General features: G+C 45.6%; 1 protein-coding gene and 1 long non-coding RNA gene across 9 annotated transcripts in view; both read right to left on the bottom strand.

Annotated features, from left to right (window-relative positions):
• Positions 1–14,598, bottom strand: part of kalrna (kalirin RhoGEF kinase a) — a 186,035-nt gene that overhangs the window by 20,456 nt on the left and 150,981 nt on the right. For 5 of the 6 annotated variants that reach the window (XM_060074643.1, XM_060074645.1, XM_060074644.1 and 2 more), the window contains 7 exons: positions 4,239–4,439; positions 3,740–3,813; positions 3,266–3,409; positions 2,512–2,607; positions 1,188–1,303; positions 464–530; positions 274–377 (listed from right to left, as the gene is read on the bottom strand). In XM_060074643.1, coding sequence (XP_059930626.1) covers positions 274–377; positions 464–530; positions 1,188–1,303; positions 2,512–2,607; positions 3,266–3,409; positions 3,740–3,813; positions 4,239–4,439 — 802 coding nt within the window. The remainder of the gene's footprint in view (positions 1–273; positions 378–463; positions 531–1,187; positions 1,304–2,511; positions 2,608–3,265; positions 3,410–3,739; positions 3,814–4,238; positions 4,440–14,598) is intronic. The other variant, XM_060074646.1, reaches the window with a different exon arrangement.
• On the bottom strand, positions 10,058–11,888 carry LOC132474159 (uncharacterized). Of its 3 annotated transcripts, none has more exons than XR_009529595.1 (3): positions 10,869–11,888; positions 10,478–10,804; positions 10,058–10,418 (listed from the first exon to the last, which is right to left on the bottom strand). It is a non-coding gene; the product is annotated as an uncharacterized LOC132474159 (long non-coding RNA). The 3 variants fall into 3 exon arrangements; XR_009529596.1 differs by having other exon boundaries at positions 10,058–10,505; positions 10,570–10,804; XR_009529597.1 differs by having other exon boundaries at positions 10,058–10,625; positions 10,657–10,804.

Here is a 14,598-nt window from a genome sequence, read left to right as displayed (position 1 = left end):
AGGACATGTGGACCAGAGTAAATATATGGACCTGAGGACATGTGGACCTGAGGACAGATGTGGACCTGAGGACATGTAGACCTGAGGACTGATGTGGACCTGAGGACAGGTCTGGACCTCAGTAAAAGTGGACCTGAGGGCAGGTCTGGAGCTGGGGACATGTGGACCTGGGGACATGTGGAACTGAGGACATGTGGACCTGAGGACAGATGTGGACCTGAGGACAGATGTGGACCTGAGGACATGTGGACCTGAGGACAGGTATGGACTCACTCTCTGTGCCAGTCGTAGATCTGGTGGATGTTCCCGAAGACCATCTTGTCCTTCCCTTTCATGTCTTCCGGGACGACGGTCTCTTCCATGGTCTTCATAAAGCCCTGAGGCCAACACACATAGGTCAAGGGGTCATCCAGAGCTAAAGAGGTTAGCCCAGCCTCACCCTACAGCGTGTCTCTCCACTCACCTCCACCACGATCCCCAGGTCCTTGACATAGTCCTTCTCTGTCTGGATCAGCTCGTTAAGAACAAACCTTCAGACCAGGGGAAGACAGGAGTTCCTTTTGATCGTTAAACACCACATACCAGGATATGGTGGTCCTAGCTGTATCACATTATGTAATAGTACTAGGAGTATGACAGTATGTAGTAGTACTAGGAGTATAACAGTAGGTAGTAGTATTAGGAGCATAACAGTATTTAGAAGTACTAGAAGTATAACAGTAGTATGTAGCAGTACTAGGAATATCACAGTAGTATTATGAGTAATTGGAGGAGTATACCGTATAACAGTATGTAGTAGTACTAGGATTATAAAAATATGTAGTGGTACTAGGAGTATAACAGTATGTAGTAGTACTAGGAGTATGACACTATGTAGTAGTAATATGAGTATGACAGTATGTATTAGTAGTAGTAGGAGTATAACAGTAGTATTAGTAGTACAAGGAGGAGTACTAGGACGAGTATGACACTATGTAGTAGTACTAGGAGTATGACGTATGTATTAGTACTAGTAGTATGACAGTATGTGGTAGTACTAGGAGTATTACAGTATGTGGTAGTACTAGTTGTATGACAGTATGTGGTAGTACTAGGAGTATGACAGTATGTAGTAGTACTAGGAGTATGACAGTATGTAGTAGTACTAGTAGTACTAGTAGTACTAGTAGTATCACAGTAGTACTAACATGCGTCCTCTGAGGGCCCTGGCCCGCTGCTCCTCCTCCAGGTTCCTGGGGACCGGGAGGCTCTGGTCCGGGGGGTCGTGGGAGCAGAAACCCGGGTACGAGCCTGGGTCCAGACTCTGAGGAACAGGGGAGGTCCAGGAGGACTGAGATTACATACAGGACCAGGAGGACTGAGACTAGATACAGGACCAGGAGGACTGACACTAGATACAGGACCAGGAGGACTGAGACCACATACAGGAACAGGATGGCTGAGACCACATACAGGACCAAAAGGACTGAGACCACATACAGGACTATGAGGACTGAGACCACATACAGGACCAGGAGGACTGAGACCACATACAGGGCCAGGAGGACTGAGACCACATACAGTACTATGAGGACTGAGACCACATACAGGACTATGAGGACTGAGACCACATACAGGACCAGGAGGACTGAGACCACATACAGGGCCAGGAGGACTGAGACCACATACAGTACTATGAGGACTGAGACCACATACAGGACTATGAGGACTGAGACCACATACAGGACTATGAGGACTGAGACCACATACAGGACCAGGAGGACTGAGACCACATACAGGACCAGGATGACTGAGACCACATACAGGACTATGAGGACTGAGACCACATACAGGACTATGAGGAATGAGACCACATACAGGACCAGGAGGACTGAGACCACATACAGGACCAGGATGACTGAGACCACATACAGGACTATGAGGACTGAGACCACATACAGGACTATGAGGACTGAGACCACATACAGGACTATGAGGACTGAGACCACATACAGGACCAGGATGACTGAGACCACATACAGGACCAGGATGACTGAGACCACATACAGGACTATGAGGACTGAGACCACATACAGGACTATGAGGACTGAGACCACATACAGGACCAGGATGACTGAGACCACATACAGGTGCCTTAGATCAGGTAGATTTAATATATACAGTATTATCATATATTTGCCTGCTACAACACACCACGACATCTGGGCAAAACACAACTCGATACAATACAACATTTACACACACATAAACATGCAACATACTCACACATACTGGATTTCTCCTCCAAATAAGTTTATTTGAACATGTACACCACACATATGATTTACACACACATGCCTACATACACACAATTCAACACACCTAAACAATACTGAGTGTATGTACCTACACATTTACTTAATGTAAATATTTACATGCTCTACAACTTCCAACAGTCCGGAGTACATGTCATCTCCAAGGCTGATGAGAAAATCCAGGAAGAGAAGGTCTGCGGCCATGCCCTGAACTCACCATCTTAGACCTAACCAGCTTCTCTATGGTGCTAACCAGCTCTGAGGCACTGGGGACATCAGCTGGAGCCTGCATGGAGGTACGCAATGCAGCAGACTGAGGTAGGAGATGGGGGAGGAGGAGAGGAGGGGGGAGGAGAGGAGAGGAGAGGAGAGGAGAGGAGAGGAGGAGAAGGGGGGGGGGGGGAGTGGAGAGGAGAGAGGAGGAGAGCGGAGGAGAGGGAAGGGGAGAAGAGAGGAGGGCAAAGAGTTGCAGAGAGGAGAGAGGGGATAGTGGGGAATCAACCATTAAGATTATGAAGTGATTGGAAGAAAGAGAGAAGAAAAGCTGTTGGGTTAAAGCCAATCACAGCCCAAGCGGCAAACACAACCAAAGCTGTGCTGGAAGCAGCCAATCACATGCATCCTCTACAGAGCTACGTTATAACTTTCAGATGCGCTAGCTAAGAGTTAAAACAGAGCTAACAGGGCATGCAGAGATATTAGATTGCCAACACAGACCTGGATTCCCTCTCTCTGGTTAATCAGTAATCAGTAATTTATTTAAATCAGAATGAAGGGACATCATTGTTCCAGGATTTGTGTTTCCAGAGTTCTACTAAGCTGACCAATGAGGTTGATGGTACCAGTTGAGAGTTGAGGTGTCATGCAGCCCTCATAACCCTGTCAGAAGGACAACTATCATGTTAAGAAGAGGCTCGGGTGACCACTTCCACTGATAACAAACCCTCCCGCTCCCCCTCTGATCCTCCTACCTTGTCGTCCTGGGTGGTTGGGTCGTTGATGATCTTCATGGGCGGGGGCAGCGGTGTGTGAGTCTCCTCATCCTGCTCCTCCTCTCCGCCGCTCTGCATCCCAGAGGAGGACTTGACCAGAGTGCCCTCCTTCCGGTCTGCTCTCTGGAGACACAAGAGAGGGGCTGCTAGCACCAGCAGCTAGGGCTGCTAGCACCATCCGCTAGGGCTGCAGCTAGGTCTGCTAGCACCGAACGCTATGGCTGCTAGTAGCATCTGCTAGGGCTGCTAGTAATAGCAGCTAGGGCTGTTAGCAGCAGCAACTTGGGCTGCTAGCACCATCCGGTAGGGCTGCTAGCACCATCCGCTAGGGTAGCTTGCAGCAGCAGCTAGGGTTGCTAATAGTACCAGCTATAAACAGCTGCTATTAGCATTACCAATAGACCTAGCTCTTAATGCTAGGGCTATTAGCGCACCGAGGGTGTGATTGATTACCTCTTCTGTGACCTCATCCTGGTGGGCGAGATCAGCTTGACCCAGGTCGATGCTCTTCCTGCCCTCCTCCCGAGCTGTCAGTCAAGCAAAATAACCAATCATCACACATAGGTATATTCTGATACATAACATGTTGTTATAGTGGTGCATGGGTACATTCAAGGTACATTCAGGGAAAATTCATGGTATATTCAAAGTATAACCAGGATAGTTTAGGGTAAATAACAGTTTGAGGAACAGGGGGGTATTGATAACAGAGGGTATTGATATTTTCAGGGTATATCGGTTTATAAAGGGTGTATGGATACCAGTGATTATTCAGGGTACACACTATCCTTGGGACCAGGCCAATATGTCAAGCTAATTTTTCATTTGTTCTGAAGATTAATAAAAAGATTTCTGCACGGTACGAGATAGACCAATCAATCACAACCGGCCGGATAAATAGGATGACGGTGCAGAGGAGCGCCGTAGATACAGTCTACGGTGGGGTACGTACAGGTATTCTTGTTCTTGCTGCTGGCGGGCTTCTTGACAGTGCTGCCCTGGCTTAGGCGCCGCACCGGGCTGCTCAGCCACTTCCTCAGAGTGTTGGCCGAGCGCTTGGGCCCCGGAGAGGGCACCGGCAGGGAGCTCTGGCTGGCCTGAAGGTGGGCCACCGAGTCGCTCTTCGCCTCTGAACCGCTCACCACATAGTTCTCTGAAACACACAAGAGACACGTAAGAACCATGAACAGAGACCAGGCTCAGGGATCAGGCTCAGGGATCAGGCTCAGGGATCAGGCTCATGGATCAGGATCAGGCTCAGGGATCAGGCTCAGGGATCAGGCTCATGGATCAGGATCAGGCTCAGGGATCAGGCTCAGGGATCAGGCTCAGGGATCAGGCTCAGGGATAAGGCTCAGGGATCAGGCTCATGGATCAGGATCAGGGATCAGGCTCAGGGATCAGGATCAGGGATCAGGCTCAGGGATCAGGCTCAGGGATCAGGCTCAGGGATCAGGCTCAGGGATCAGGCTCAGGGATCAGGCTCAGGGATCAGGCTCAGGGATCAGGCTCAGGGATCAGGATCAGGGATCAGGCTCAGGGATCAGGCTCAGGGTCAGGCTCAGGGACCAGGCAGGCTCAGAGATAAGGCTCAGGGATCAGGCTCAGGGATCAGGTTCAGGGACCAGGCTCAGGGATCAGGCTCAGGGATCAGGCTCAGGGATCAGGCTCAGAGACCAGGCTCGGGGATCAGGCTCAGGGATCAGGGATCAGGCTCAGGGATCAGCCTCAGGGATCAGAGATCAGGCTCAGAGACCGCCCCGGGTCCACAGTCCTGTTGCTCCTTCTCTCTACCTTCCCACATGGTCTCTGAACTCACTGATCGCTGCTTCAGATTACAGTGTTTGCTAATAGAAGTAAACAACAGTTTACGACTCAAAGATAAGGAAAGTATGACCTAGGCCATCAACTATCCTCAATTATATCATGAACATGGGGGGCGGTAAGTGTGTGTGTGTGTGTGTGTGTGTGTGTGTGTGTGTGTGTGTGTGTGTGTGTGTGTGTGTGTGTGTGTGTGTGTGTGTTTTGGGGAGTGTGCGTGTGTGCTTGGGGGAGGTGTGTGTGCGTGTGTGTTTGGAATTGGTGTGTGTGTGCGTGTGTGTTTGGGGGAGGTATGTGTGTGTGTGTGCTTGTGTTTTTGGGGAGGTGTGTGTGTGCGTGCTTGTGTGTTTGGGGAGGTGTGTGTGTGCATTTGTGTTTGGGGAGGTGTGAGTGTATTTGTGTTTGGGGGAAGTGTGTGTATGAGTGTGTGTTTTGGGGAGCAGTGTGTGTGTGTTTTTTTGGGGGAGGTCTGTGTGCGTGTGTGTTTGGGGGAGTTGGGTGTGTGCGTGTGTCTTTGGGGGAGTTGTGTGTGGGTGTGTGTTTGGGGGAGGTGTGGGTGTGCGTTTGTGCTTGGGGAGGTGTGTGTATGAGTGTGTTTGGGGAGGTGTGTGTGAAAGGAGAATACTAGTGTCAGTGTTCTTCTTATCAAAGAGCTGATTCATCTCCCGCTCTCTCTCTCTCGCTTGTCATTGAATAAGCACACACACACACACACACACACACACACACACACACACACACACACACACAGTTGTGTTTTAAAACTTTCAAATTCAAGCTCTCTCAATGGCCCTTTACACACAATATACAACACATTATATAATTCACACAGTAAACTACACACTAGATACTACACACAATATACTACAAAGTATACGGAATATACTACACACAATATACATTTTATTTTATACAGCAAACAATTTATGACACTATGTTATACACACAGAATAATACACACTATATCCTACATCTACACACAGTGTGTACTAAGGCTGCTAATACTACACCCAGTCAGTGCGACACTCAAGAAAATCAAATCATTGGTTTAGTCCGAATATGATTGGATTATTAAAATGCATGTATTCACCTCAATCAGATTAAAATCGAATCGAATCGGGTTTCTCATAGTCGGATTACGACCGCTAGATTATTAGATTGATTGTCGCATTAATTGGTAAATCTAATTGGAATTGGATTTCGCGTATTCCACAAGATCTTTTCCAGGGCCCCGTGAGCCGGAAGTATACGGAGATGGTAGTCGTGTTGTTGTCACCGTCGGAAAAAGAGAAACAGCGTATAATTTAAAAAGGTGGCGCAGAAGATGGAGGAAGCTGGTGTCGTGCCAATGTAGTTACCCCCTATAAGAAGTGTATCATCATCAACATGCATTCAGTTCACAATGCGCTTTGATTTCACCCAAGGATGAATTTAAAGTACCGTATTGGTCCGAATATAAGACGACCCTGATTATAAGACGACCCCCCGTTTTTCAACACAAACATTTAGAAAAAAAGATTTGCAGACCAGATTTGCAGAACAAAGAACAGTGATTTAAACACTTGTTATATTAATGACAATAATAATAATGCCAGTAAAGGCCACGGCACTTTCAAGGCAAAATATGTACAGTATGATTCAAAATTAATATCAAGCAATAATCAAGCAACATTGGGAACATTTTTAAATATCATAGAAAAATACAGGCCACATATTTAACTTAACTAAAATTCACCAAACTTCTCCTCCGATCTCTCTCTATCGCTCACACACGTCCTCTGCCCCGCTGAGTTTGCTCTCGCTGTCATCGCTCCCCAGCTGCTCCGCTTCCACCGGCTCCGCCCAAAGCGCGTTTTCTCTGACGTATTCAAAAACTCTCCGGTCAACCTCACTGAAACGGCCACTTTGAGGACCACGGTAGGATTTGCGCTGACTGTTGACGTCTTTGAGACGTTATTTTGGTGCTCGCCATCTTCTTACGTTACTCTCCGTGACCCCAAACTTCTTGGCAGCTTGGCAGTTGTTACTTGACTCTGCCTTATTGACGACCATTATTTTAAAATTGGCATCATAGCTCCTCCGATGTTGTTGATTGACCTGACCCACTTTTGAGCCACTTGTCTCTAATGGTCAGCCTGTCTTTAAACACCGGTAACGGTCTGGTTGTTAAGGACGCTGGACTACTTCTTCCCGGAACCAATTTCTGGCGCAACCTGCGGCCGCGAATGTGTATTGACATTTAAAGGGAGAGGCGAAGAAGAGAAACTGCGCTCTGAATCCTAGACCCCGAATATAAGACGACCCAACTTTTTCAGACCTATTTCGAGGGGAAAAAAGACCGTCTCATATTCGGACCAATACGGTACATGTTTTTCTGAATGTTGGTCTTCCGACGTGTTTACGATCTTTATTCATTCATTGCCCCGCGGCCGAACTGACGGGGATATAGAGTTCTCAGACTCTCCACAACAAGTATAGACTCGTAATGGGGTTATCTCGGCCATGGTTGAGAAGGAATTTGGGGAAAGGAACTTTGGCTTTGACTGAAGTCCAGATTGAACCGTTTTTTCAATTTAATGTAGTTGCAGCTTTTCAGCGGGAGAGCGGATAAATCCGGACAACGCGCGTCTTGAATTATAGATCGATTTATTTGTTCCCTTCTGACTAAAAGTACAAAGAAGATATCCTTATCGCATTCGCGCGGTTGAAAAATTGTTTGCCACTTCCGCTCCACCTGGTCATAGGTAACCCATCCATATATCAGAACGTCAGACGTCACGCCCAATTGGCCAGACATGGCATTCAATCAGTTATCACACAGAATTACGTAATTGTAAACCATAATTCAGCATACTATTACAGTATTTCTCAGTCGCTTTGGTACATTTCTCAAATCAGAATTGAAATTTGCAAAACAGTAAGTGCATATCTCAAAACAATTCGTACAAATAGCAAAACACCATGGATTTCATGCAAAAGCCAGTCTCTTGCTCAAAATCCTTAGTTTGTTTCTCAAAAGTAAATATCTGTGTCAATGAACATGTCAGTGCCATCACAATGACAAGTCCTTGTGTCATTGTGTGCGGATAAGACAGTCAAATTGCTTAGTCATGTTGTCAATATAACAGTGTACTCTTGAGGGATGTTCTGATGTAAACTATGGCTGAAGTTCTGAAGACAATTATTGTAAATTGTAAGTTACACCTTAGTGTATGTGGGAGATGGATTGCAAGGGACTGGACAAGATTCACATTTACGCTTTGACTGTTTGTACTGTAATTTGTTGACAGACCATGTCATTGCTAGAAATGTGAACATAGGAAAATCTCCTTAGGGTAAACTGTACATGCATTGCTGTAGGAATTACAGTGCAGTTTTCCCTACACCTCCTTACGTTCCTGTCTGTTGGGCCACAAATTCTCATTCTCACGCAGCCTCACTCCTCTTCCTCTTCTTCTTCTCTCTGGCTGTTGACCCTGTTCAATTCCTTGTCCTTCCATTGTCAGACAATGAAACATCGTGTTGTGCTCCAGCTATATATATACTTGCCAGTTCATGGTTCAGGCGATGCACTTTTGAGCTATTTCAGTAAACTGGTTGATCGTTGATTGATCTAACACTTCACACATTTCCCTTTATTAGAGAGGGTCAAGATTCACATGGTAGCAATTTACCAATTCAGGACAGATTTAGAAAAAAATCTGAATGGAAATGTATAGAAATATGCTTGACATATTATGACAACTTGTTCAACTATTTTGCATTGACCTAATGCCTAAATGTTGTGGGGGTGAGACTATTCAATAGAGACCCATTACAATACACTTTGATCAACATGACATAAGCAATTGATAATGTAGGAAAGAGCAGAGAGTTGTACATAATCATCTGCATGAATGTACCAAAGCATTTGCAACTTGTTCAAATAAATGAGAAAATGCTTTTTTGATGTGCACAAGTGACACAATGATGTGAAGATTGAACTGGTAGTTTTGAGAATTTCAATTCTGATCGGAGAAATGTACCAAAGCGACTGAGAAATACTGTAAACCATATTTCATGAACTTAAATATTATAATTATTTCATCATTGTTATATTAATAATTAATTTCAATTAATTTGCTAATATAAATATCAAATTGGCGCCAACAAATTTAATCAGATTAGGCTGTGCATGTAAACGTACTGAGTGTGTACCAATGATAATGCTACACCCAGTGTTTATAGCATCCAGAGGGCCATGCAAAGTCCTCTTGCTTTGCTGGGGCTCAGCTGACTCACTGGAACCCACATGTTCACACGTGAACACTGAGGCCGCATTCTGAAACATGGAAAGGGACTAAAGGGGAGCCAGGAGGAGGAACCTGGTTGATACACCCAATTGTCGTTTTTTAGCAAGTAATTTTGAACCCCTGGAGGCAGTATGAGGACCTACATGCCTGTCCCCCACCAGGGGAGACACACAGTCATGACCAGTGTGGTCAACTGCTCGCCAATGATGTGTGGTTGACCTTTAACCGCTACCATGACGTGAGGAATACATTGTGTTTCATCTCCTGTTAATATCTAACCTGCAGGAGGGGGAGCTGACTACTGTCTGGGATCTCTGTCACACACACACAAAAACGCACACACACACACACTCTCGATAAACACACACCATGCCTCCAGCTGTGTGTTTCTATTGCTGATGAACCACCCTGCTACCACATGACCAACACTCAGACACACACATTACTGGTGGACACTGGGAGCTCTCTCTCTCTCTCTCTCTCTCTCTCTCTCTCTCTCTCTCTCTCTCTCTCTCTCTCTCTCTCTCTCTCTCTCTCTCTCTCTCTCTCTCTCTCTCTCTCTCTCTCTCTCTCTCTCTCTCTCTCTCTCTCTCTCTCTCTCTCTCTCTCTCTCTCTCTCTCTCCCTCCCTCCCTCCTGTGGCCCAGGTGGCGCACACACACACACACACAGACACACACACACACACACACACACACACACACACACACACACACACACACACACACACACACACACACACACACACACACACACACACAGACACACAGACTGCTGGTATGAATAGTTCTATTGAAGAGAAGAGAGATAAAGGAAATATTTGAATGCAAAATAATCAGCATATATATACACAAAAACACCCCACTAAGGTAAAATGTCCTCACCCTAACCACTAAGGTAACACCTCAGCACCCTAACCACTATGGTAACACCTTCTCCAGCACCCTAACCACTAAGGTTTCACCTCCTCACCCTAACCACTAAGGTAACACCTCAGCACACTAACCACTAAGGTAAAACCTCCTCCGCATCCTTACCACTAAGGTAACACCTCCCCACCCTAACCACTAAGGCAACACCTCAGCACCCTAACCACTAAGGTAACACCTTCTCCAGCACCCTAACCACTATGGTAACACCTTCTCCAGCACCCTAACCACGAAGGTTTCACCTCCTCACCCTAACCACTAAGGTAACACCTCAGCACCCTAACCACTAAGGTAAAACCTCCTCCGCATCCTTACCACTAAGGTAGCACCTCCCCACCCTAACCACTAAGGCAACACCTCAGCACCCTAACCACTATGGTAACACCTTCTCCAGCACCCTAACCACTATGGTAACACCTTCTCCAGCACCCTAACCACTAAGGTTTCACCTCCTCACCCTAACCACTAAGGTAACACCTTCTCCAGCACCCTAACCACTATGGTAACACCTTCTCCAGCACCCTAACCACTAAGGCAACACCTCAGCACCCTAACCACTAAGGTAACACCTTCTCCAGCACCCTAACCACTAAGGTAACACCTCCTCACTCTAACCACTAATGAAACACCTCCTCCAGCACCCTAACACCTAAGGTAACACCTCAGCACCCTTACCACTAAGGTAACAACTCAGCACCCTAACCAAGAAGTTAACAACTCCTCCTCATCCTAACCACCAAGGTAAACACCTCCTCCTCCACTGAGCATGGCTCCCAGGGCCCAACAGTGTCCAGTTGCATGTGTATGCAACTGTATCAGTAAACAGTTGGGGGGGTGACATTAAAGACGTCTTGAACTGGGTGTTTCACTGATGATGTTTCACTGGTGATGGAGGCTTAAGGTTTACCTTCTCAGTACGGCCTGCAGAAAAGAACGTCAAGTACGTAGAAACAGATGAACCCAGGTGCATTTCTAGACAGCTTAGTGATCCAGAAGCAACACACAGTTGAATAAGGAAAGTTAGACATTAACAGGCCAGACACTCCTTTTTCTCTCTATGACCACAACACACACACCCATCTGTATGCGAGGGAATGAGAGGAACCACGACTTGGCAATCCAGCAGCATACTGCTACAAGTACTCAGTCTGACTCACTCTCTCTCTCTCTCTCTCTCTCTCTCTCTCTCTCTCTCTCTCTCTCTCTCTCTCTCATATAAAGAATGTCGTTTGCTACAAACCTGTTCTTGTCTTCATTCCACAGCCCTTCAAATGTATTTACACACACACACACACACACACACACACACACACACACACACACACACACACACACACACACACACACACACACACACACACACACACACACACACACACACACACACACACACACACGAAAACATGCGAGTCATGTGATGATAAAAAATATATTTAGGGTAGTTTGGTCTTTGCAAAAGTTGACCTTCACCTGTCTTACTCTCTCCTCCCATGTCTCTCTCTATAGTCTCACCTGTCTCTTTCTCTCTCTGTCTTTTTGTAATATCAGAAAGGTCATCTTTACAAACCTGTTCTTCTCTTCATTCCACAGCAATTCAAATGTATTTACACACACACACACACACACACACACACACACACACACACACACACACACACACACACACACACACACACACACACACACACACACACACACACACACACACACACACACACACAAACGCACCTGTCCTCCAACAGCCAAGACTGGGTTGTGAGGGTGTGTAGAGCGAAGGTGGGTCACTCCTCACACATTCTTAAGGTTCCTGAGTGTGCAGTGGGTTCCCATAGAGACGCATCACACTGCATTTATCCAGCTGACGCGCTGTCCAAAGGACTTACCAGAAGGGCATTCAACCACAAGAGTTACTGAAACACTGACACAGTTATCTAGACTCACCTGGCTCTCTCTCTCTAGCCTCACCTATCTCCCTCTCACCTGTCTCTCTCTAGACTCCCTGTCTCCCTCTCTAATCTCACCTGTCTCTCTCTATGGTCTCACCTATCTCTCTCTCTGGTCTTACCTCTCTCTCTTTAGTCCAACCCGTCTCTCTGTCCGTTCTCACCTGTTCCATTGAAGCAGTGGCAGCAGTGAGTCCTGATCCATCGACAACAGCTATACTCCCTCCTCATAGTCACACAAACATGGCCAAAGACACACACACAAACACACAGACGTACAGACAGCCGTACAGACTGACACAGCCACAAAACACCCACCGCAATGGCCACTCAAAGAACAATATGAAATCTCCAAATGAAACAGTGTCCAACTAACTGTTCGACTGACTTTGTGTGATGAGTCTGACATCCACTGAGCAACTTCAGACTCAGAAGAGAGAGAGAGAGAGAGAGAGAGAGAGAGAGAGAGAGAGAGAGAGAGAGAGAGAGAGAGAGAGAGAGAGAGAGAGGGGGAGGAGCACTGATTACAGAGAATACAATGGACAGTCTAACCCGCCCCTCCTCTCTCTCTCTCTCTCTCTCTCTCTCTCTCTCTCTCTCTGCTCAGACCAGGTGTAAAGCCACTCACATATTCATAGACAGACACTAGCTACAGTAATGTTGGCTTGTTGTTTTTATATTGAACAGGGTTATAACAAGGTATTTATGGATACATTACATGTACTAAATAATAATTTATATTAATGATGCCAAATAATGATAATGTCAGGTGAGTTTAGCAAGACCACCAGACCAAGAGAGGGAGAGAGCTGGCCGTCATGGCCTGAGTCACCTGAAACACCAAGAGTGTGTGCGTGCGTGTGTTTTTGCCCACCAGCCACTGTGGCAGGTAGATTTAAAAATCTACCAGCCACTCATCTTTTTTTACCAGCCACTTTTTACACGCTATATTTTTTCTTATATATGCGTATATTTTAAACAATATAATAGTAACAATAGATTCAAAAAAAGTTTTTCATACACATCTTTTTTCCATCAGAAGTGATTTTTTCTGTAAGTAGGTTCTACCAAGGAACTGAGTGGAAAACATTACACTCTTACCACATAAGATTAAACAATACACAGGTATCCGCCATGTTACGTCATATTTCAAAGGTGTTACGACGACAAGTTTGGGGATAATTCATCTATAAAGTATTTTCAATAAAAAACAAATTTAAATATTAACAATAAAACAACATGCATGGCTACATACTGTAAGTCAATTTGTTTTTTTTATATTTACATGAGACTGCTTACAAATGTGTCCACAGACATGGTAACTAATGTATGATAGTAAGCATTATTGGCCCTTAACACTAATATTTTAAACGTTGCAAACGTGCAAAACATAATTATATATTTATGTGGCATTCAGTCCAATGCCGAAAATATATCTGTCGCATTCAGCAGGCTAATGTGGTAAAGTGTTTCTTTCTGTTCAATAGTCTAGATAGAACTTTATCAATCCCCTGTAGGAGAAATTTGTTAATGTTTGTCCCTATAAAAATAAATAAATAATACAAAACACGACGGTAACTGTGTAAGTCAAACCGTCCAATCCATATATACATCAGTGGAGGCTTCTCCATTGAGGAGAGGGAGGAAGATCCTCCTTAACATTGTTGAGAATAAAACATGTAGATTGCCCAGACTACTGTAATGAATTAATGCCCTTAAATATGACTACTTTAATGCCTTTGAATATATAATGTTCGTTTCCCTGGGTAAAGGGACATTAGCACCCCCTATCGCCTTTTGACAATTACTTCAGGGAGGAAGGTCCTCCCTCAGCCTCCGTTGACTCCCATTCATTACCCCAAAAGTACTGGCGGCCGGTGAATAACATGAGTTTCAATGGGAGAGAGTAGGAAAGTCCTCCTCTGAGTGGGTGTGACCTTACAGGTGTCTGATTCGCGCAAAAATCTAGTCGTGTTGCGCTATGAACCAATCAGCAGGATCCCTGGCTGGTGAGCAGTGTTGCCAGATTGAGCAGATTTCCCACCCAATTGGGCTACTTTTAACCTTTTTAGGCTGGGCGGGATCATTGGGCGGGAAATTTACCCAATCTGGCAACGCTGTCGATAACAAACAAACCCGCTCTGCCTGCATTGCCGCTCAGTTAGAGACGCAAAGCAGGTGAAATCATCTGAAGGATAACAAGATTCTAAGATTTGCGAATAAAGTGTACAATGGAAACATTGGAAACAGAGGACATTGTTCATGTTTAATTACACAAAGCATTCCATTCATTGAGTTACAGTGCTAAGTTAGCGACCAAAGAAAAAG

The sequence above is a fragment of the Gadus macrocephalus genome, chromosome 16 (assembly GCF_031168955.1).
Source record: "Gadus macrocephalus chromosome 16, ASM3116895v1".
Lineage (NCBI taxonomy): Eukaryota > Metazoa > Chordata > Actinopteri > Gadiformes > Gadidae > Gadus > Gadus macrocephalus.
The sequence above is the reverse complement of the archived record's forward strand: the minus strand, read 5'-3'. Positions and strand labels throughout refer to the sequence as shown.